At 36.2% G+C, this 23872-nt stretch overlaps 3 protein-coding genes across 5 annotated transcripts in view; 1 reads left to right on the top strand and 2 right to left on the bottom strand.

The window, feature by feature from the left end:
• LOC139097290 (peroxidasin homolog) overlaps nucleotides 1-6390 on the bottom strand; it is a 60114-nt gene extending 53724 nt beyond the window's left edge. The window contains exons 1-2 of one of the 2 annotated variants that reach the window (XM_070649088.1): nucleotides 6258-6390; nucleotides 4812-6196 (exon numbers count right to left, since the gene is read on the bottom strand). In XM_070649088.1, the coding sequence (XP_070505189.1) occupies nucleotides 5173-6196; nucleotides 6258-6274 (1041 nt within the window). In that variant the 5' untranslated portion in view covers nucleotides 6275-6390 and the 3' untranslated portion in view covers nucleotides 4812-5172. Of the gene's footprint in view, nucleotides 1-4811; nucleotides 6197-6257 lie in introns of those variants that run through there. The other variant, XM_070649090.1, reaches the window with a different exon arrangement.
• Nucleotides 6391-8494: 2104 nt separating this feature from the next.
• LOC139097292 (uncharacterized) lies at nucleotides 8495-13599 on the top strand. Its single transcript, XM_070649093.1, has 2 exons — nucleotides 8495-8618; nucleotides 9545-13599. The coding sequence occupies exon 2, from the start codon at nucleotides 9939-9941 to the stop codon at nucleotides 10863-10865; it is 927 nt and encodes a 308-aa protein (XP_070505194.1). The 5' UTR covers nucleotides 8495-8618; nucleotides 9545-9938; the 3' UTR covers nucleotides 10866-13599.
• On the bottom strand, nucleotides 13534-22224 carry LOC139097285 (O-acyltransferase like protein-like). Of its 2 annotated transcripts, none has more exons than XM_070649080.1 (10): nucleotides 22153-22224; nucleotides 20199-21898; nucleotides 19938-20136; nucleotides 19656-19841; nucleotides 19526-19599; nucleotides 18102-18414; nucleotides 17831-18044; nucleotides 17041-17198; nucleotides 16738-16867; nucleotides 13534-15978 (listed from the first exon to the last, which is right to left on the bottom strand). In XM_070649080.1, the coding sequence occupies exons 2-10, from the start codon at nucleotides 20281-20283 to the stop codon at nucleotides 15496-15498; spliced, it is 1842 nt and encodes a 613-aa protein (XP_070505181.1). In that variant the 5' UTR covers nucleotides 20284-21898; nucleotides 22153-22224; the 3' UTR covers nucleotides 13534-15495. The 2 variants fall into 2 exon arrangements, with proteins under 2 accessions (XP_070505181.1, XP_070505182.1); XM_070649081.1 differs by having other exon boundaries at nucleotides 13535-15978; nucleotides 18102-18411.
• Nucleotides 22225-23872: the final 1648 nt, after the last annotated feature.

The raw sequence follows: 23872 nt of genomic DNA, 5'->3' as shown, positions 1-23872 counted from the left end.
ATCATACCCTATCCTACAGGGCGTTTCTACCCAATCCTTCTGATTGTCCTCACCCTATCTTATAGGGTGCCCTTATTCTACTTTACAGTGTGCCTTTATCCTATATTATAGGATGTTCCTAACTTAAGCCCATAGGGAGTTTTTACTCTATTCAACATTATGCTCCTACTCTATTCTAAATAAAGTTCCTACCCTATCCTACAAGGTGTCTCTATTCTTCCCAGCAAAATGCTCCTGATCTATTTTACATCATGTCCCTACAGTTTCTTATATACCGACCCCACCCTATCCTACTGGGTACCTCTACCCTATTGTACAGATTACTCCTACTTTATCATACAGGTTTCCTCAAAGTTATCAAACAGGCATCACTATTTTGCCCTACAAGGTGACTCTACAACATCCTTCTGGTCTCCAGGTAGCCTCGGGTAGCCCTTAAAACTGACAATTGGAGCATGACCATTGTTCAAGTTCCAAATATAGCTTTGTTCACTTTTCTACTTTGTTATTTTGATTTGGACTCTTTTTTTAAGTTTTATGTTTTTAAGCTTTTATTCTGGACACTTGTCAAGTCTGCTATTTTGTTTTAGAATTCCAACTAAGCCCATTTTACTTTGACTAAAAGTACATCACATTGACAGTTTTATGACTCAAAAATGATGAACAACTCATCAAATTTACAGATATTCCAACAAAAACCGCAAAACATTCATCCAAAAAAAATGTTAAAAAAATTGCAGAACTTCAAGGGGAAATTCCAAACCCAAAAATATAAAAAAATTCTCAAGAATCCATAAAGTACCGGAAATAGCATTACAATTAAGACTGAAAAATCAAATAAAAATGTCGGAAATATCAATCGGAAGTTGTTATCCCTAAATAATTTATGCCATTTCTCACCTTATCGAAATAAAAAAAATAAAGCATGTAATTCATCAATCAGCATGGACTCACGAGCCAAAAAAAAAATCCGCTTGACTTGTGTTCATTTTCACAATTTTTACTTCCAATACAATAAGATTAAAATTAATACAAAGTTAAAGCTTTTTGTTTATCGGATCAAAAAGGTGGAAAAATCTAATAAAATTTTGTAAATTTATTGGCTAAAATAGCGAGCATGTTGAATGAATGTTGAAGTTTGGGAAAATGCCTTGAGACGCAACGTGAATGTTCAATAGTCACGATTTAGTATTGGCGGTGAATTTTCAGGTGATTTGTGGGGTTTGGTGTCATTTTGTCTAGATTGGACAGAAGAGCTGTGATCTAAGTGTTGGATTAGATAGTCTTTAGGGACATAGCAGTGCCTATTAGCGAACCGGATGTCAATCTGACTTGATGGCTGACCAAACGTTCAGTGCGGTAGCCGGCGATATAGCCAGCTTTAGGTTGCATCTGAAGGAGGTCATTAATCACAATTGATCTGTACGGTCAGCGAAGTAAGTAAGTATGGGTTACAGCAAAGTCAAAAAAATGCGCCTTATCCACAATTTCCCATCTTTCCTCATCCACAACCACCGAGCTAGTAAAAAATGTACACAAAAAGCTCATTGAACTCAACAAAAATATTATTTTTGTTAGACACGAAAAATATTTTTTGTTTTTACTTCTTAATCTGCTACTTTTTTTTTGTGAATGGGTAAATTGTGCGATGTTGTAAACTGATCGATGAAATTGTACTTAATGAATGTGGCATGTGTGTGTACTGTTTTTGTTATCTTTAGAACATGCTAATCAATACTTGATTTTGATGTGATTTGTTGACGAATTGTTTTTGTTGTTTTTTGTAGATTGACAGTTTTGGGGGGATATGTTCAGTTTTGATGGATGAATTCAATTTTGAAGGGATAAGTTCAGTTTATAGGAATAAGTTTAGTTTCAGAGGATTAATTCGGTTTTATAGGTAAAATTCGGTTTTAGAGGACAAGTTCAGTTATATAGGATAGGTTCAATTTTAAAGGATAAGTTTTGTTTTAATTGATAGACTCAATTTTAGAGAGTAAGTTCAATTTTGAAAGAATAAGTGCATTTTTTAAGGATAAGTTCAGTTTCTAAGAAAAAGTTCAGTTTCAAGAGATAAGTTCAATTTCTAATGATTACTTCAATTTTAGAGGATAAGATTTTAGAGATAAGGATTCAGTTTGAGATAATTAGTTCAGTTGCTAAGGATAAGTTCAGTTCCAAAGCATGAATTCAGTTTCAAAGAATAAGTACAGTTTGATATAATAAACTAAATTTGAGAGGATAAGTTTAGTTTCTTAGGATAAGTTCAATTTCCAAGGATAAGTTCATTTTTGCAGGATAAGTTCAATTTTAGAAGATAAGTTCAGTTTCAAGAGATCAGTTTTCTTTTAAAGAATACGTTTAGTTTGAAAGAATAAGTTCAGTTTGTAAAGAGAAATTCAGTTATAGAGGATAGATTCAGTTTCTAAGGATAAGTTCAATTTTAGAGAATAATTTCAATTTTAGAGAAAAGTTCAATTTTTAAGGATAAGTTCAGTTTCAAAGTATTAATTCAGCTTCTAAGAACAAGATCAATTTTTAAGAACATGCTAAATTTTAATGGATAAGTTTAGTTTCTAAGGATAAGTTCAGTTTCTAGGGATAAGTTCAGTTTTAGTGATTTAACTCAATTTTAAGAATAAGTTCAGTTTATAGGAATAAGTTCAGTCTTGGAAGGATAAGTTCATTTTCTAGGGATAAATTCAGTTTCTAAGGATAAATTCAATTTTAGTGGACACGTTAAAATTGAAAGGACAAATTCAGTTTCTAGGGATAAGTTTAGTTCCTAAGAATAAGTTCAGTTCCTAAAGATAATTTCAGTATTTCGTTAATTAGATAAATGTTTTCCACATTAAATTAAGGAACTTAAAAACTCGTAATTTTTATAAATCAGGCCATGTAAATAAACCCAACGTGACACGACCCTCGATATCACCAGGCTATAAAATTTACGGTTCCTCACGACGTCTAGGAAATAAAAATATTTCGTGATTATCAATAAACGACAATTTCAACTTAAATAGCTTGATTCCTTCCTCATTTCCATTCAGTCGCCAAAAATTCGTCAATTTAAAATGACTTTCTTCAAGTTTTTAATCGTCTGCTGCTTAATCTACCAAACTCTAGCTGGTGGTCCAGCCATGTGCATTCCATGTAGATTAGTATTCGTCAACATGGCACCATTATCAGATGGTGTCTGTGATCCAGGAACATTCGATCCAGTTAGAATGACAATTGTTTACAAAGCCGAGACTGGATTGCCTGATGCTCATGGTGTTTGCGTTGATATGAACTTTACTGGTACCGTTAGTGAATATATTGATAGTTATAGTGCTGTTGCTTAATGTGATGGGTCAGATTAAGGCTTAAATGTGACAATAAATGTAGTTTAATGAACAATAAAAGTTATATTAATTTTGATGTAAAATTTGTTGGATTTTTAGTTAATTTAAGGATTGATTGTTGAGGATGGATAGGGAGGCATTGCATGATGAGTAAGGTGGGTACGATTGAGATTCATGATAATTGAGGTGGGTAGAGGAGTGCGCCATGAAACGGACTAGGTGCGGTAGGGTTAGGTAGAGATTGGTTCCTTGATAAGGATACAAGTATATGGGGAAGTTCTAAGGAGGGTGTGGGCTGGATGGGGCTATATGATAAGCAAGATGTGCAGTTCCGTAAAAGGTGAATATGATTAGACTGCAGTTCATGATAATGGGGAGTGGAAAGGTTCATGCTCAAATATAATCAGAATGAACATTAGTCCATAAGTACGATGAGTGCCTACCCTTCCCATATGCCACCCAAAAACCACCCAACACCAACAAATCCCCCAAATCCTCCCAATAATCCAATAATCATCACCTAATTCTAATTTACTTCCACTCATTTCAATATTATTGAATATTCGTCAGTAAGTGTGAATTTATGAGCAGCTGAAAAGTAAGCATTTACATGTTAACAACATATGTAATCTTATCCATGTGTCAAAGTGACGAATATACAAAAAATATTATAAATTACTTAAGTAATTGACATCGTGAAAGGTGAATGTAATGATTATTTTTGAGGTGACAGATTTGGATGGACATGTGATTGGCTTGTTACTTGTGTAAGAGTAGATTAGACTGTATTTTGTTGACTCTAGTGATCCTAATGACCCGGTTTTGATTCCAGGGAGAGTCTAGTCAGTTTCGGGTGATTTTTTGATGGTTCTGCTCATACCAACATGGTTTACGTATTTGCGACGCATAAATCTTATGCGGGACAATCATTGATGATCTATTGTACCTCCAATGTCGACATAACATCTGCATTGTGTTGTTTCAAAAGTCTATAGGACTCCGATATCCCCTTCTTTGCATGCTCTTAAAACTAGGCATTGACCTATCAACTCAGTTGCAGATAATTCATCTCCAACATCAATGATGATCAATTATCATCAATTCAAGTGTAAAAAATGTGCACAGCTGAAAATTCCATCCAATCCACTTCAAAATTGAAACACTTTTTTCGTACCCCCAAATTTCTCCTATTTCCTTTCACTAAAATCCCTCTGTTATTTTATCCCCCTCTATACTAATTACCCCTTATGAACTATCTACTTATTTCCTTGTACCTTAGCATTCTCCATTGTGTCATTGACCTAATCATCATCCAAAAATTCATCTGCACCGTACCAAAATATTACTCACAAGTTCAATAATCCCATCAATTATCATCAACTGAGTGTTAAACTATGCAGTCAGCTGAAAATTCCATGGAATCTGACTTCAAAAGTGGATTTTTCATAAACAAATTGGCTTAGTGGAAGCCGATAATAGAACCAACTTTAGGTTACATCTGAGGGAGGCCATAGATCACAGTTGATCTGTATGGTTATCGATGGTTACCGCTTGCCAATTATCAACCTACTTCCACCGGAGAAACCGGCTCCCGGAGTCCTGCCAACTCTGCTTAGTACAGTCAATCAAGTTCATGAGAAGCGTCAAAGATGCTTAAATTATTGAAAATTGATGCTTTGTGCATCCTAACAGGCAAATAGACCGCTTTGGTATCGTAGTGCACTTTCTTTATCCCGAAAGCATGCTATTTGCCTGTTAGTGGCTGTTATCCGCACATTGTGCCTGACCGTATCAAAATGAACTAAATGAACTAAATGAACTAATTTTTTCACTTTTTCTTTACAATTTCCTCAATTTTTTCCTCTAATTTTCTCTCAATTTCATCAAATTTCACATCAATTTTTTCATTAATTTTTGACACTTCATTCACTTCCTTACAGCTTACTGCTGCTTCATTCTTCACACTTGATGACATGATCGATTGTAATTTTGACACAATTTCCTTTAAATCTGCAATTTTTTCATCCATTTGTGCCTCAAGTGCTGAACATGCTTCAGATTTTATTGTTGCAGCTTCTTCCTGTGCCTTTTTGACTTGAACAGCTTTAATGACGTCAAGTGTGCCTTGAAAAAAGTTTAAAAATGTTGAATTTTTGAATTTATTTTCCAAATTTTCCAGCTTTTCCTTGAGTTCATCGGAAGTAAGATTTACGGATGCAGCTTCAAGGTTCTTGACTTTATGCTGCAAATTTAAATAATCTGAATTTGAGCATTTAGTGCTTGCTGTTTTGATGACATTTTGGACAGCTGAATTGTTGGCAGCATTCATGCTGATGCACGTGTTGAATTCAAGGTTCAATGACTTCAGCTTAGTCAGCCTGTCAAACACATTTGGATCTATGTGCGTAATTCTATTGCCATATAGTGACATAACCTCCAAATTTGGATTAAAACTGAACAGATCCTTCTCAAGTATCCCTAGATTATTGTGGTCCAAGTACAGAATCATTAAATTTGGGAAGTACTTCAAGTCACCTTGACGGATCTCCTTAAGTCCAGCATCGTAAATTTGAATGGCTTTGAGGTTCTTAAAGATTTTATTTAAATTACGTGGAAAATAATGAATTAGTCCTTTATATAGGATCGAGAAAGCCTCAACAATGTCATTATTATGGCCAAGCTGATGTGTACCAGACACTGAGTCAATTTGTGCTGCATCCAGTGATGTTATTGTGGCTGAATTATGAACTTCACATGTATAAATTGACCCTAATGTGGTCCATGATGTTGATGAGTAGCTGCAGTTAAAGGATACAGCTTGTGATGTCCCGAAAGTCATGCTCAGAAGCAATCTAGTCAAAATAGACATTTAAGCATCAATAAATCCATCAAAAATTAACAAATTTAACTCACAAAATTATTTTGAACATTTTTCCAATTTTATGTCCAACGTCAAGTCCCCAAATTCAGGATATAAATTGATATTGTTGACCAAATCAAGGCACAGATCACAGATTCTTCAAAAATGTCCTTAACTTAAGACAGGTGATTAAAAACTGAAGTCAGAACAGCACAGATGCTGAATTTATACAATGCTATATCCCAAAACACATGCTTGATTCACTATAAATCAGATTTGCATGTTGACGGGGAAAAACCGGCTATAATTTCACTTCTATGGAATTCTCTTCGGAGGTCACGTGATTTTTGGTGCTTTAATCAATTCATAAATTCAAGTTTACGTCAATGTGGGACTAGACAGGAGATATTTTTCACCTGGACTTTTTAAAACCATATGTAGTGGAAATGTGACTCACAGCCGTCCTTATAGGCAGCAATGTCATCAAAGAAGTGCTTCTGTAGCTACTATAAACTGTTGGTCTGATGAATGGAGTGGTCTGGCGGACCCTGACCTAGTTAATCAATTATTAACCAGGAGTCGCCTTAGTGTCACTCATGATCTCAATGATCTGAGCATCTAAAGGATTGGGTCGGGTTAAAAGATTCCAATTCGACTTGAGTCGACTTAAACCATGTTGACTTGGATTCTGGTATTGTGTGATGGATATTCAATTAATTCTCTTCATTACTAGATCATTTTACAATTTTACGGTGGAAAATCAAAGGTTTTAATATGAATCATAACAAATCACAGTTCAAACTTCTTGTAAAACGATCTCATACCCACTCGATAATCCAACAACCCGATAACTTCCGTACTTTTTTAACTGTCGTATCCTAATGTTAATTACTAAGGCGGCCATCTGCTGTATTTTTGTCGGAACGCTGCTGTACTCAAATACCTTGCTGCTAGAAAGCCTCAAAATGTCAGGAGTCAAAATGAAAATTTTTGTTTCGAAGGTCCGGGTTCAAGCCCAGGACTGAAAATATTTTTTTTTTCGGAATGTCAATTATTTTCTTAAGATTTAAAATAGTCCAAAAGAATCCCAATAGTGATAAACTTGTTTCTATCGATCTTAACTGTCTCTATCAACAGCTTCTTCCGCACCTGCCCCCACCCCTTTATCGCTTTCACCCGACACTTAACTGATTTATGTGAAATAAGTGAATGGCCTCAAATGAATGGTGATTTATAACGTTATAGAATAATAATCCTTATTCAAAAATGTAAATGATGGATTTCTTGGAATATTTATTGATTTAATCCAGTGATGAGCAACCTGTGTGTTGCGAAACCTTAGTGTGCTACCAATGTTCTTTGATAGTCATGAACCTAACGTCGTGTTCGGTTTCGGTCGAAGCTTATCATCAATGTGTGCCGCGAAAATTAAGAGGTTGTCCACCACTATTGTAAAATAGCTTAAAAAATGCAAAATCGAATTCTCGGAATATTTGTCGATAAAATCAGATACATCTTCTTTCGTCTTCCTTCCTTAATCAAATCAGCCAGTGGTGCTCAACCTTTTATTTTTCATAACACACTTTTTTGATAAACCTCGACCGAAACCGCACATTACACACAGTTCATGTCATTATTAAGAATTTTGATGAATCATTAATGTGCCGCAGCACAAAGGTTGCCCACCACTGTTCCAATCGCACCACTCCTAATGAATCTAATCTTTTTGTCAAACAACTTTCTTTTCTTTTTTGGTATTTAAAGTAAAAAAATTCTTGTTAATTCCACACAATCTCATCTCTAAAATGCGCCGTTGAAGCTCACACACGTGTACGTGATCGTGTTTATGACACACACACATGCGCATATTTCTCTAAGAAATCTAAGAACTCAAAATATTTTTTTGGTCTCTTCTCAGTTACTCACATAGAAAAAAAAGTTTATAGTTTCTGTCCTTGTGTGAGAATTTTTTTTTTGTTCATTTTTTTCTCAATTTGATCATCGACGTTGGATGAAGAAAATAAACAAAAATAACAGAAATGAGGAACTTCTTCGTTATGGTTTACAGGTATTAGAATTTGAGGATTACATAATGGCAAATGTAAGGGTTCATGGATTGCATGTAGAGATGAAAATCAAGGTGCGAATTGGTGACGATTGTGGATACAAAATTGAGACTTTTTTTCTGAGATGAGAATTGAGAGTTTATTGACGTTTCTCATTCGATGGTGTCCGTAAAGTCGTAAAATTAAGCTATAAACTTTAATTAATATGATACATTGTTATTGGCTTAGTCTTTCAATTTACAGTTAGCTTTGGTGGATGCTAAGGCATAGAGATTGTATTTTTTTTTTGATATTACTCGTCCCGGCCGGTATCCAGGGTAGACATCAGGTTAGGATCTGAATTTTGAGGTTAGATTCCAAATTTTAAGGTTAACATTCTAAATTTTGAGGTTAAAATCTGATTTTTTGGATTAAAATTCTGAATTTTGAGGTTAAAATTCTGAATTTGAGGTTAGAATCCTCAATTTTGAGGTTAAGATTCTGAATTTTGAGGTTAAGATTCTGAATTTTGAGGTTCAAAACCTGAATTTTTGGATTAAAATTCTGAATTTTAGGTTAGAATCCTTAATTTTGATGTTAAAATTCTGAATTTTTAGGTTAGACTTCTGAATTTTGAGGTGATTATTCTGAATTTTGAGGTTAATATTCTAAATTTGAGGTTAATATTCTAAATTTGAGGTAAAGATTCTGAATTTTGAGGTTAAAATTTTGAATTTGAGGTTAGAATCTTCAATTTTGAGATTAAGATTCTGAATTTTAAGGTTAAGATTCTGAATTTTGAGGTTAAAATCTGAATTTTGGGATTAAGATTCTGAATATTGGGATTAAGATTCTTAATTTTGAGGTTAAAATAGTCGAATTTTAAGGTAGTATAAATTTTGAGGTTAGAATTCTGAAATTTGAGGTTAAACTTTTGAATTTTGAGGTTAGAATTCCGAATTTTGAGGTTAGAATTCTGAAATTTAAAGTTAGACTTCTGATTTTGAGGTTAAAATCCTCAATTTTAAGATTATCTTCAATTTTGAGATTAGAATCTTCTTCAATTCCCAAAAAACCACCTCTGTCTCCTCAGCTGTCCTCAAAAAATCCAAAATAATTAACTAAAGCGCCACCAACCCATATATTGCCCCCAAAACATCCTTCACAATTTTAATTGTTTAACATTATCAGCAGCAATTTATATTAAATTTTTCAACAACTATACGTGCTCCAAATGTGAAATTACAGTCACAAATTCTCTCTTATTGCATATGTTCATTAATATTCATTCACAGCTCTCACCGACGACCATGAACTTGACAATCATTAAGACACACACTCACAACCGGATCAGTTATCGGTTCTGTTAATTATGTAAATACAGGTATGACTGTTGAGCTGCTGGAATTATGGAAATTCCGTATTATTAGGACAGGAATTGTGTCAAGGAATTGAGAAATCCTCAAAAAAAATCATCCATAATTCTCATACATTTGATCATGATCACGCACACATGCACAGCCAATGCATTAAAATCCATCAATTCTCACTCACACATGTCAATTCCACAAATTTGACTATAGTCATGTACACGCACAGTCACCGACACATCCAAGAATCTCAAGAGAAAAAATATTCAATTTTTACTCATTTTCGGATAGTCATTCGGTGTATTAAGAACGTTAAGCCATGAAATTTATAATATTTTTAACAATTTTTTCAATAATTCATATAAAATCCCAAATTGAGTGTATCGAGTGTAATTATATGGTGATTGAGAACAAACATTATGGCTGTGAGGTGTTGAAGGATCTCTGGAACCAGACAACAGACATGATAACAGGCAAACATAATGAAGGCAAAACCGACGACGATGTCACCGCCATGTTCATTAATGCCAAAAGTGATTGGGAATATTCACCACTTTATTGCAAGACATTCATTAATCTACAAAGGATTCACATTGAGCGGGTCGAGACAATAAAGCGCGATGACTTTTTGTACTGTAAGAAGGCACAACATTTGTTAATTGTTGGTACGGACTTATGGTGGCTGCCGGAAGACGTCTTTACGCCAATGGAAAATTTAAAGATTATTGAGATCAGCATGAACAAAATTGTGTACTTGCCGAGGAACTTACTGTCCAATAATCGACGATTAGAGAAGTTTACATTCGATGACAACAAGATCCAGGTCGTTGACTTGATATTCCCATCATCCCTAAAAGAAATCAGCCTGTTAGCTAATCAGTGCATCGATCGCAACATGCCAAGCAACCATGCCAAAACTGTAGCTGAATTTAATAAAATTGTCGCACAAAAGTGCGGAAGTTCAACATCAAGTCGCGTCCGTGAACTTGAATGGCGTATAAGGAATAAAAATTTTGATGCTGAAGTCACCAGCGTTCCATATGGATTCTATCCAGATCCAGCGACTGAAATTGAAAATTATAAAAATTGGTTTGTCTTTTTGACATGCATGTGTGCCTTTTTGGTCATTGGATGGGCTGGTACGGCATTTATATTAATTAAAAAAATGAATGATATTACCCATGGTGATCAGCATTATTTGGTGTCGATGGATACAAATAATAGACGAGAGTTTTTAGATGAATAAGATGGATGCCATGTATGGAGATTAAGGTTCAAGTTACTGGACCAAAAAAATAAAACTCAATTTTGTGATTATTGACACTTTAATTTTAAAAATATATTTTCAAAATGTGAGATTTGAGGGTGTTTTTGGGGGGTAGTTTATGGTGTATTAGTGATTGTCAGTGATTGTGCTTAGTGTGCTGATTTAGTTCTGTTAAAATACACAATTTTTTGGTTTATCGTCTTTCTAACCTGCTGTCCTGGCTGCTCAGATAAATTGTTATCCTTGGGATATCTCAAGTGGTGCCATTGCCTTGAATTCTCTCATTAGTTAACCAAATTAATGCTCAGAATGGACAAGAAATAGAGGTTGATGATCCAACTTCAGACTAGAGTCTTGTCTAAGTATCTCCGATGCCAAGACCGAGACCGAGACCGACACTTTCCGAGTACTCTCGGGTTTCGAGCTTGAGAATTTATGGAGACCGGAAATTCGACAACCTTAGGATAGTCCAGTTGATCTAATTCTATTCAACTAAGTATCTTAGTCACTCATGCCCTACGAAGAATAATCCTACATGCGCCACATCATACCCCGGTCCTTTTATTCTAGGATTTTCCTACATACTGGGCTTAGACGTAGGCTTTCCACAGTTGGCTAAGGCATCTCGAGTAAGTTACCGTAGAAACCGTCAATCATTTGTTTACTCATCTGAAGAGTCTCCCTAATAGACATAATTTAAATAAAAAAACACAATTCCAAACACAATCATAAACTACTTCCAAAAAATCTCTCTCAAAAAACTCAATTAAATAATAGAATGTTCAATATAAATTTATCTTAGTGATAAATTAAGCCTAGTAAAATCCGAGCAGCACAATTTAGTCGTTAGGGTACCTCTATGTTAATGTAGGAAACGAAGGTGTTCTTACGACTGGCTTAGTCAAAGGTCAGACACTCCAAAATATTGTTTTGTACCGGAATAAACACGATGTAGAAATGGTCAGAAATTCGGTACCAGACAAGTGTGGCCAGAGCTCGAAGAAAACTTACATATAAAATCTGAGTAGTATTCGAGATCTGAGCTAGACCTTAGCTCCAAGTCAGATTTGATGAAGTCTGGCATTAAGCTATAGTCAAGTCGGCTTGGAATCAGATTATTAGCTATTTTTACATCATGGACTTTCCAGGTGTACTTAGTATATGTCTATATAACCTCACTAATTGCACTATGCTTTTGCAATGTCGAACTTTGGTTATTTGGCCGATTTTTGAATTTTGTCGTATTGTGCTGCTCGGGATGATAGTTAGAAAATTAGTTTTAAGCAGGATCTAAGCTATGCTGACATAAAAAAGAGGATAATCCATCCTAACATTCACATGAAATTGACATGAATTAAGCAGGTCTAAGGGGTGACACAGACTTGGTCTCTGGTCGATGCCAGAGCCATGCTTGCCTTATACCGGATTACCCAACCTGTCCTATTCAGCATAAACCTTGCTTTAAACCTAACTTTCTAACTATCTAGTTGCTGGGGAAATGAAACATTAAACCGAATAATTTAACTAATGTGCTAATATAATCTCCAAAAATAGACATTGTTACAGAATAATAATATTTTTTTTTATACATTAAGTGATAAGTGATTCCTCCTCTCGAAAGCCATTGTATATGAATGTACACACGATGAGTTTGAACATAAAAAATATGTGAATAAAGATAAGGAGATGAAATTGAGATGCGATGAAAAAAAAAATAATAATAAATAAATAAATTGTGAGTTTGTCATGTATGAATCATGGTTGGTGTATGGGACAGATAAGATACAGAAAAGAGCATGTTTGGCAGTGCTTTATTATGATTTTGTGAGGCAATCTAGGTAGGAACGTACGGAAATTACCGCAATGCGCTTTAATACCTCTTTCCCCGCACCGTAATGCTTTGTAAAAGGAACATAAACCAAAATTCGGACTCAGTGGCTTCTCACTCTCCCCATTAAGCATTATGTAGTTCCCAAAGTCTGTGGTCAAGGTCATAAAGTCTATGAAATTGAGCTGGACATGCTAAAGTCGGTATCATGTAAAGATTATTCCGTTTTGGGGCTGCATTTATATTATCGCTCTGAAACTTGATATTACCAAATCTGAATATTTTAGCTCTCTAGCCTGAACCTTCATATTCCTCCTTTTTAAATTCCAAGGTGCACACTGAGTCTTCCTGGTCGATTCGATTCGATTTGACTATATACAAAATTCAAATCGACTTTGAGCATAAACCATGAAGATTGTCTGTTGACCATGGGAACGTTTAAAAATTACGTATGGAGAGGGGACCAGTACGTAATTTCCGTACGATCCCCATTTTGATGCCAACAACAATATATTCCATTCCATGCTTCACAAATACCCTCAAAAGAATGTTTAAAATATCACAAATTTTTGTATGACTTATAACAATTGTTACTCAATATATAAGCATGTATATGTGTATGACTGTCCATTATATCACTCAAAAACCCAAAATTATCAATTACCAGAACAATGAACTTATCATAAAGAGAGTGAAAATAAACAAAAGAAACATTTTTATGTCATAATAATATCCACAAAGTCTGAGTCAGTTCATGATAAATAAAAATAAAACTCAACTTTATGTTAAATTTTTTTCTTCTTCTTTATTGTTGTATTAAATGTAAGAATCTTATTATTTGTTTTTTTCATAATAATAAAGAAATTTGGCATTTATTAAAAATTATTTAACGTTTTTTTTAATTTAAAATTTAAAAAATTAATACTTTTAGTATTGAAATTGAAGACTAGAAAGTAAAATTGTAGTTTAAGGTGAGAAAATTGTTTTAGGAGTATTAGGGACGTAGTCAAACCCCCTAAGAGGGGGAGGTGGAGGTTAGGGGTTGGCTTCTTCAATGACCTAGGGCCTCTACTGGTGTTTGACCTTCAACTCTGCAAATGAGCTCTCGGAATTTTTCTAATTTAAATTGCAGATTACTCATGTCCCATATCAGGCCCCCTCGGTTCGAATCAGAGCTGACAAAACCCTGAGAGTCGAACTCCATTGCACACCAATTGGACTCAAAAGGATGAATCCAGTGGAATCCGGTCTAAAATGGAATTTAACTCTAAAATTAAGTCCTGTCAACTCTGGTTTAAATCAAATTTACTCCCCCTTCCTTCCTGTCCTAAAGGAAGGAATATATGAACGTCCTTAATTTCTAAAAGAGTCAAACTCTATAAATTAATTGTCTAAATTCTAACTTGAGAGAGTTTGATTCGAAAGAGATAAGAATTGAGATTTATAAAGATTTCAGTTAAGAGATAATACTTTAGATTCTTTGAAAGAAGTAATAAAGCTATTGGAATTAAATTTTTTTAAAGACTACTTATTGTCTTACTAGGACATACCAAGAATGTGGAACTAAAAAGTCTCAATTCGATCATCTTTGGTTATTTTCCTGAATAGTCTAAATCAGTTAATCTAGTGATGAGCATTCTTCTATTTTTTGCGGCACACCTTGGTTGTTAGCCTCAATTGAAGCCTCTCACTAGTGTCCCGCGGAATACAGACTCTCAATCACTGAGTTAGTAGATCAAAAATCGGATCAAATACTGACATGGCTCTGAGTTGATACTTGATTTGATTTAAGTCCGGGTCATGGAATGCCAGGATCCAGCCGGCCTGGTGTTACGGGCCGATTTTTGTAGTTGATGGTAAAGGCACGGTAAAGATACTCTACTGGTTCGTTACAATGACACACCTAATATGGCAAAGTGATAAACCTACAACAGAGGTGGGTATCCTTTCATTTTTCGCAGTACTTCTTGGTTATTAATTACGAACCAAAACCGCACACGGCATATGGTTCATACTGATGACTATCCCATTACTGATGATTCGTCCCATGCGGGAATTAAACCAAGCACCTCTCGATTGCCGGTCAAGTCGAATCATTGGGTGAATTTCTTTTTTTCAACAATTTTTAAAATTTGCATGTAACAAGCAATTAATCTTATTTGAATTTAAAGTTCATTTTCACTCATTGGCATTACCCATTACTGACCTAAATTATATCACAGATGCACAATTGGTACATGATTGGTGCACCATTGGTAGGGAACAGGTATACCAAATTTTCATTCCAGGTGCTCCATTATACCATAGCAGTAATGTACCTCTATGCCGTGCCACTCTATACCGTATCACCTCCAGATGAATCAGATACTCGCAGCAGACCGAGGTGTCCACAGCATCTCTTAACCCAAATTTATTATGAATCTGGTATCAAGTCAGAGTCATGCCTGTCTTTTAACCTGATTTATGAATCCAAAGTTTGGATCGATTAAGCCACTTGTACTATTCGAATTTTGATCAATTGTGACTATTTTAATCAGTTCCACACCCTTGGTATAGTCCTATATTCTTAAAAATACTTTAAATACCTGTCTATATAAAATTCAAAAATTTTCCAATTTTCTAACAACTAAACAACCAATTACAATAGCTCGATATCGACTTGAGCTGGATACTCTTCTGGATTTTTTCATAAAATCCAACTAAACATCAAGTCAACCTCAAGTTTAACGCCATTCCATTTCATACTTGCTTCAACATTCCAATTTTAATATCTGCCATATTTCAGCATCGATGTACATCCAACACATCTGTCCGATTATCAACATTGTTATGATTATTATTGTTTAAAAAGTAATTTGAAACTTTTGCAGCTGGAATTTCAACACACAAATACAAAATAGCACCGAGAGTTGTCGATATGAGAATATCTTTGATGAACAGCAGCACCATCAATCCAAAACTGTAATGCTCTAATGTCTTGGTATTGGCAATGGACATAAAGATGTAAATGTCATGTACTAAGAAGGTACTTAATGTAAGTTTAGCAAATGGTTGCCAAAATGGATGTGATAAGAACCATCTGAAGATATTTCCGGTTCTGTAGCAATGAAAGGCAATGATTGACCATCCTAGAAAGCACATAAAGAGGATGTCCTGAATTGCTTGATAGAATGCGTCGGGTAGAATGCTAATGAAGCTCTTGTATGAGTTTTGGGATAGGACTAAGCTGATTGCGATCAGGATCCAAATGATACGGCGGGTACGCTGGAAGGAAATTGAGGTTTTTGGGTGATTAGACAGAAAGGTTAAGGCAGATTTGATAACTGGAATAGTCAAAAGGTGTGAAAAAGTCAGATAAAGAGGGTCTCGAGGGGCGGAACACTTAGGTTCCGAGTCAGAACCGAGACCGAGTCGGAACCAAGACAGAGTCGAAACTGAGACCGACTCGGAACCGAGACCAAATCGGAACCAAGACCGAGTCGGAACCGAGACCGAGTCGGAACCGAGACCGAGTCGGAACCGAGACCGAGTCAGAACCGAGACCGAGTCGGAACCGAGACCAAGTCGGAACCGAGACCGAGTCGGAACCGAGACCGAGTCGTAACCTAGACCGAATCGGAACCGAGGCCGAGTCGGAACCGAGACCGAATCGGAACCTAGACCGAATCAGAACCAAGACCGAATCAGAACCGAGGCCGAGTCGGAACGGAGACCGAGTCGGAACCGAGATCGAGTCGGAACCAAGACCGAGTCGGAACCGAGACCAAATCGGAACCGAGACCGAGTCAGAACCGAGTCCGAGTCGGTATCGGGAAACCTTAGTGACAATTGACAAAAATGGCCAACTTAGTCACCTGGAGTACCCAAATAGCACCTTACTTCGAGTCGATTCGACATAATCAGACACCATGCTAGATTCGTGTACTCAATGCGACACTTTATTCCGGCTTTTTCCCACTGATGCGTCTTTCGAACATCTTTAAAAATTCAATAAAAATCATCAAAAATTTCAAACTTTTTTACCTTAGAGATTTCGAATTTTGGCGATGAATTCTCAATTTTATACATTAGGTATCCAAAAATGATGCCAGTAATCCATTGACCAAAACGAAAATGTGTCTTCGTGTAGACATCGTGATTTGTTACAGAATTGCTATAGAAATTGGATGAAAATGGTCAAAAATTGCCATTATTATGAAGAACAGTGTTGTTTAGGCTGTTTTTGAGCCATGGAACATTAAAGGTTGTAAGCCACGAGCATGCGACATGAGGTTCATGACACAATATCCCTAACATGACCAAAATACCAAACATTCAATAACTTACGTAAATCTCATATAAAACAAGTACGACTGTGTTACAAACATCAAAAGTCCCAATCCCCAGAAGCTTTTAAATCCAAATTTCCAAACAACATAGACTAGAATTGGTGATATGATGTACAATTGATAGTCGACACAGAGATACCAAGCTGGTGGAATGCACTGTTGATAAGGAAATAATCAAAATATTACAAATTGATGGTTAATGGGTCAACAATTCTGGCACCAGGCAGGTGTGACTGTGACTTGGACCTGGATATCATATACCGGCATGACTGTGACTTGGTCTCAAATTGGCATGCCAATGTGACTATGAATCGGTCCCAGATTCGCATACCAGCGTGACTATGAATCGATTCTTGATTGGCATACCAGCAAGTGTATGGCTTGGTCCAAGATGAGCATGTCGGCGTGACTATGAGTCGGTCCTGGATTATCATTACGCCGCGTATACGAAAAGGTCCCAGATTGGCTTGCCGTCTTGACTGTGACTCGCATTTGGCATATTGGCGTGACTATGACTCGGATCGGGGTTCGGCATATCAATCCACAATCCGGGATCCGGAATCTGGGACCAACCCAGAGTCACACCAGTCTGATGGCAGATCCGGAATCAAGTCAGAGTCACACTGGCTCGGGATCAAATTACATTAACACCAGCCTAGTTTTGGATCAAGAACCAATTCACAGTGACAACGACAAAATGCCGAGTCCATAATCAAGTAGCAGTCAAACAAGCCTAGTGCCAGTTCCTAGATCATCATGATATTAAGTAAAACATCCACAATACTCACACTACCACCAACATTTGCATAATTCTGTACCATAAATAGCGTTGACCACCAATAATTTTGACATCTTTCAACTTGTTCATTAAGTACATTTATGGACGGTCCACTGATTATTAAGTACGGTACAAAACTAATTATAAACAGCATTAATACAAGAACACTTGGCATGTATCGCATGTACCGATGGATACAAAGTTTCAAGTAGTTCAATTTGTGCCTGAATAAAGTGAAAAAATTAAGAAAATTTAATTAAAATAAGTCAAAATTCACCAACTTTTCAAAAGCAACCAAGCACGACTGCGTTGCCAACAGCGCGGACACGAATATGAAGACATCAACAGGAATGCTCGTGTGCCAAATCATTTCATATAAAAAATTAATTTCTTCCATTGGTCTCGTCAAGAAGAAATTTGGATCATCAGTTGCTCGACTAAGTCGATGACTTATTATCACCCAAATGGCTGCTATCGACCGTAGACCGTTGAGGCATTCGATTGATTTTTGGGAATGTGAATAGTCAATTTTAAAGAGTTCTTTGATATTTGTGTACAATGAGAAGGATGTGAGCAGGCTGCGGCGATTTTCTGCTGATAAAAAATAGAAAATTAAAGATGTCTTGTTAGTCTACAAAGATTTAGATCAGAGATTGATACTTGAGGGTTGGAATGACGTCGCTTGGAAGTCAAGATCTGCAGATGTCTTAATGGACTGTGCCGAATTTTACCGAGCTGTAACAAATCGGGCCGAAATATATCGAGCATTGTCGAACTGTTCCGAACATTACCTATGGATTCGGGTTGAGCGGTACCAAGCAGTTCCGACCGCTGCTGAACTTTACCGAACTGTATTGAATCGAAACGAACGGTTCCAAGAGGTTTCGAATTACATCGAACTCTACTTAACTGTATCAAATCGTGAAGACAATACCGAGCAGTTCCGAACTGTACCGAGCCTTAACGAACTGTATTGAATCGTAATGGACATCTCTAATTAGTTCTGAGTTGTACAGAACAATGTAGAACCTTAATTAACTGTACCGAATTATAACCGAATTTTACCGAACGGTTCCGAGCAGTTCTGAATTGTGTCGGGACTTACAGAATAATTCTAAAAATTACCGAACTTTAACGAATTATGCTAAATCGTAATCAAAAGTATCGAATAGTTCCGAACCTTACAGTGCAATACTGAAGCGTAAGGAATAGTACCGAAGTATACCAACCTATTCCGAATCGAACCGAATTTTAGCGAACCTTACCGAACTGTACCGAAGCGTTACCAAACATAGCGAATAGTATTGAACCGTGCTTAGCTGTTCCGAATTTTGCCGAATAAGACCGAAACGTGCCTAATTGTTCAGAACCTATCCGAATCAAGAGCTACACTAAGCCTTGTCAAATTGTACCGACTTGTACCGAGTGCTAAGGAGCTGTTCTGCGTTTTACCGAACTTTGCCGAATTTTACCGAATTATGCCGAACCTTACCGAATTATACTGAATTTTACTGAATTATAACGACCAAAAATACGACTAGTCAGTCTTAGTCTCTAAATTTGTAGAAACCGAGGCTTTACACACCGAGGTCCCAAGGACGTCCTCAATCTTAATAATTTGTCAAAATCGAAACTTTTCGAAATTCTACTAATATTCCAGAGTACCACACCATTTAGTGTATTTGCAACAAATTTTTGAACTTACTCCGCTTGCTTCTTGACTTAATTTCGTAAAATGTCCCTACAGCCACCAATAGCAGCAAAGCCGCAAAAAAGAATCTGCAATAATATTTAATTTAATTTTCTCAATTTTTAAAAAAGTCCATCAAATTTACATTACTAAATAATCCAAAACCGAGACATTTACAGCTTGACTTCTATCCGAAAAAATCCTTTTGGCAACCAAGTTAACATCACTAAGTACCGAGTCTGTAAATATATTAACATCATCCTTATCACATGTTGCTGGAATGCACAATCCGGTTTCAAATTTGACTTTGGTGTTTGTTTTTGTGGAATCGCTGTGGATAGAAGAATTGGATGTATGTGAATTTTATGGACGGTCGGATGGGTGTGAGGCCACACCCCAAGGCAGTTATAAGCTCTAAAATACTCACAAATCTCTCCGTCCGTACTCAACATTCACAAACTTTGGTCCACCATTCAATGATTCACCAGACACAGCCCAATATTGACCTTGGATTGTTCCAACACTAAATGTTTCATGACGAAACTCAAGACACTCTGCAAATAAGCTATAACGTCTTGTATTTTGGTATAATATCTCAGCTGGAAGTCTTGTTGAAAAGTCAAATACTGCAAAAAATTGACACAAAAAAATCACAAAAAATTCGACAAAAATTTGAATAAAAATTTACATCTTGTTGCCCAAGATTCTTGACTTTTTAAAGCATTTTGAATATAATTAAGCTGCGACTTGCAGAGCGAATCACTAAGTGACATTGTTGTGGCTGATGGCTTAACACTATTGAGAATCTAACACTACAATTTTAATTAGAAATAAATTTAAATAAATTGTAAATTTTCCATTTTATTTTATCACAAAAAAAGACTTAAGAGCAATGTAAACAAGACGATATAAAGCGACACACTGGCATAGCTGAATGTTGTTTTGTGTAAATTTTTGATGTTTTTCAATGTTTTGTTTTGTTTTGTGAATGTTGCAATGCTTTATATGAATGTGTTGAATGTTTTGAGTGTTTTCAGATGGCAAGCAGGATGGGTAGCAGGGTGGGGGGCATAATGGTAGCAGGGCGACGAGCAGGGCGACGAGCAGGGCGACGAGCAGGGCGACGAGCAGGGCGACGAGCAGGGCGACGAGCAGGGCGACGAACAGGGAGACGAGCAGGGCGACGAACAGGGAGACGAGCAGGATTTGGGCATGATGGAGTGGAAGGCAGGGTGGATGGCAATGTGGCGAGCAGGGTGAAGGGCAGCATGGTAATCAGGGTAGGTCAAACAGTCGGGCGTATCGCGGTATGTAATAAATCATCGGTCCTCACATGCAACTTTAAAATCTAAAGCTTAATTACAAAGAGTCCCGTAAAAGTTGACTGACTTTAATAATTTGCCCAATTTACTTTCCAATTGATCCACAATGTATGCGACTGATGTGACTCTTAATGACAAGACGTCAATTTTATTTTGAAAAGTTACTAAATGTTGTTCCATATCTCGTGCTTTATAGTCAAAATGTGACATATCATCGAGTCGGAATGGTCTGTTGTCTCTGATTAGACTTGAATAGTTGGAATTCATGCAATATTCAGCATATGTGGCTGTTTTGAGAGTTTCAAGTCGATCATCAAATGATGAATCTTTGGAATATTTTGAATATTTAAATTCAGTCTTGAGTCCATCAAGTTGGTCCTTAAATGTTGTGAAATTTTTAGGTTTTAGGTTATTTTCAAGAATTCTTAAATTACAGTCAATATTTAAAAATTCAACATTTTGACATAAATTGTCTGTTCTGATTTGCTGTATGAGTGCATTTGCCGCAGCTGAATTTGTGGCTTCTCTATTAATGCATGTGTTGCTGTTGAGGTACAAAATAGTCAATTTATTTAAATGATCAAAAACATTTGGATGAATTTGAGTGATTTTGTTGCTTCCGAAATGCACGAAAACCAGTTCTGTATTATAGTCAAGTAAGCCTTCTTCTATGATCTCAAGATCATTGCCTTCTAAATATAAATCAATGATTTTTGGGAATGGCATCAAATCCTCCTGATGTATCTCTTTTAAATGACAATGCTGACATGTGAATGCTAGGAGATTTTTAAAAAATCCCTCAATGCCTTTAAGGCTGTAATAAGCAGTTAAACTGTAGATTTGGAAGGCCCGGACATCGTCATTAGTTTTGTCACCTAAATGCTTTCCAGTTATGTTTTGTACGACCACATCTTTACGTGAAATTAAATTTATGTTGGCGACTCTACAAAAATAATTTGATGGACCTTTAAGGGAATGTGAGAAGTCACCAGAACGATAAGTACATTCGACGTTGATGGACTCAATTGGAGCATTGAGTAGTGATATGAGGAAACAGGCAGTCACACTGAAATAATGAACAGAGATGATAATTTATTAGGTATGAAGTGTTATATCCAACGAAGTGCAACAGTTGATGTATTCGGGAGGGATCGGTCATGGCGTTCACATACATCACATGATTTCACGTGGCATTACATTACACCCTCCCCCCTTTCCCACTGATACCCCTCAATTATCAGCTTCACAAGGCTTCATAAAATGGCGTATCAGCGAAGGAATTAGGTATAGACATAATACCTAATTATTATAGATACTTACAAAAAAAATTCCATATTTTGATAGATTTTCTTCAATATATCTTACTTCTCACCAGTTCACCTTCACTTCATAAAGTAACTGATTTGTTCAGTACGCTTGTGCAGCTTTTTAAATGATTTTTTTTGTTATCAGATATTTTAAAAATTGATTAATAATTAAACATGTCCGGATGTATTCACTAAAGTAAATTATCCAATTCAGTTGATTTTTGGATATATCCTAAATATATCAATAGATTCTGAAATTAACGAGGGCACATTAATCTGCAAACCTCTTTAGTCGGCTTTATCCGGCAACATCAAGTCATGTTTCTGATATTTTAAATTATTCTGGTTTTATCATCAAACCTGAAGCTGATTTTTAATCACTTACTTAATTCTTTCGATAGAGATAGTAGTGCACTTGGAATCGGAAATTGACAAGTGGAAGCCAGCGATAGGACCAGCTTCAGGCGAATCCTGTGGGAGGTCATGGATCACAACTCATCTGTACGACCAGTGAAGTAAGTGAGTAAGTACTTAATTCTTAATTCCTTGACTGGGGTGCATTGGGACTTATTGCCGTGTTTAAAGAACGTCTGTAGACAGCTCATCTTTCGATAACTTCTGCCAATTTGGGATATTGAGAACTCTAGCATCCTTATCAACACATCCAATCCAGGACAATTTTCGGTCTTCCTCTCGATCTTTTGTCGTCCACAATGTCTGCAAAGGTTACTCTATATACTGACGCATCCTGTGATCGTCTGTTCACATGACCTGTCCAATCATAAGCGATTCATACGAAGAATAGTGACAATATCAGCATCCTGGAAAATCTGATAAAGTTCATGATTATGCCTACATCGCAATGTTGCTACCAATGCATTGGTAGCTGATTTTTAAAGGAATTGTTTGACATGATATGGTGCGGTATAGTCATACCCAGATGGGGCGAAGGCTTAAGGGTTTAGAAAATCGTACCACAGATGCATCATTCATTCACCACTTTACCATATCAGCTGTACCGTACCAGTGGTGTATCCGTAGCATTCCATATGATAAAGCATTCAAGACATTATTTACTAGTGTATTCATCTTAAGCTTCACAATATGGCATCACATTACATCCCCTACTCCCCCTTATACCCCTCAGAGCTTCACATGGCTTCCTTCTTTGTATCAGCAAAGGAATTGGATGTTTACTTCCAAAAAATCAATCCAATTTAGTGAATTTAATCGATAAATTTTGCTGTTAAATTTCAACTTTATCATAACAAGTCTGGTGCCTTGTTGCATTTTATGTAATTATAAAATGAACACATATTCAACTCTGATAAGGACATGACGACTTTTTCGGTCGTTTTTATCAGCATGCGTGCAGTATTTAAACTTATGTTCCTTGTTATATAATTCATTGACTTGACATTGGGTCGTTCACTTATTACGTAAAGATCTCATGCAATAGTCAGATTTGGCAGGGCTGTAATGTGAAGTGGATACTTACTTCCTTGGCGAAGGCGTACGGAAGCCCATTGCCGCATTTAGAATTCGTCGAAAGCTGGATCTGTCTTTAGATAACTTCTGCCAGTTTCTAATTCCAAGCACTTTTGCATCGTTGCTCACACAGCAATCTGATGAGCTAATGTGAAGTGGAAGTGCCTTTTTTGAATTTTTTTTGGTGTCTGGACTTTCAAAGTAATGCCAATTCTGGGGTTAGACACTTTATAAGTGCAGTACTA

Source organism: Chironomus tepperi, unplaced genomic scaffold, assembly GCF_022539635.2.
Source record: "Chironomus tepperi strain 1889 unplaced genomic scaffold, CSIRO-AGI_Ctep_v1 contig_419, whole genome shotgun sequence".
Classification (NCBI taxonomy): domain Eukaryota; kingdom Metazoa; phylum Arthropoda; class Insecta; order Diptera; family Chironomidae; genus Chironomus; species Chironomus tepperi.
Note: the sequence above shows the minus strand (reverse complement) of the source record. Positions and strands in the feature narration are given on the sequence as shown.

Excerpts from the sequence above, each read along its gene's own strand:
- LOC139097292 (XM_070649093.1), top strand. The coding sequence starts at position 9,939 with ATGAAATTTATAATATTTTTAACAATTTTTTCAATAATTCATATAAAA.
- LOC139097285 (XM_070649080.1), bottom strand. The coding sequence starts at position 20,283 with ATGTCACTTAGTGATTCGCTCTGCAAGTCGCAGCTTAATTATATTCAA. Across the intron at positions 20,137-20,198 it reads AGAATCTTGGGCAACAAGAT|TATTTGACTTTTCAACAAGA; the intron begins GTAAATTTTTAT and ends AATTTTTTGCAG. Across the intron at positions 16,868-17,040 it reads TTGTTTTATATGAGATTTAC|CAATTCTGTAACAAATCACG; the intron begins GTAAGTTATTGA and ends CAATTTCTATAG.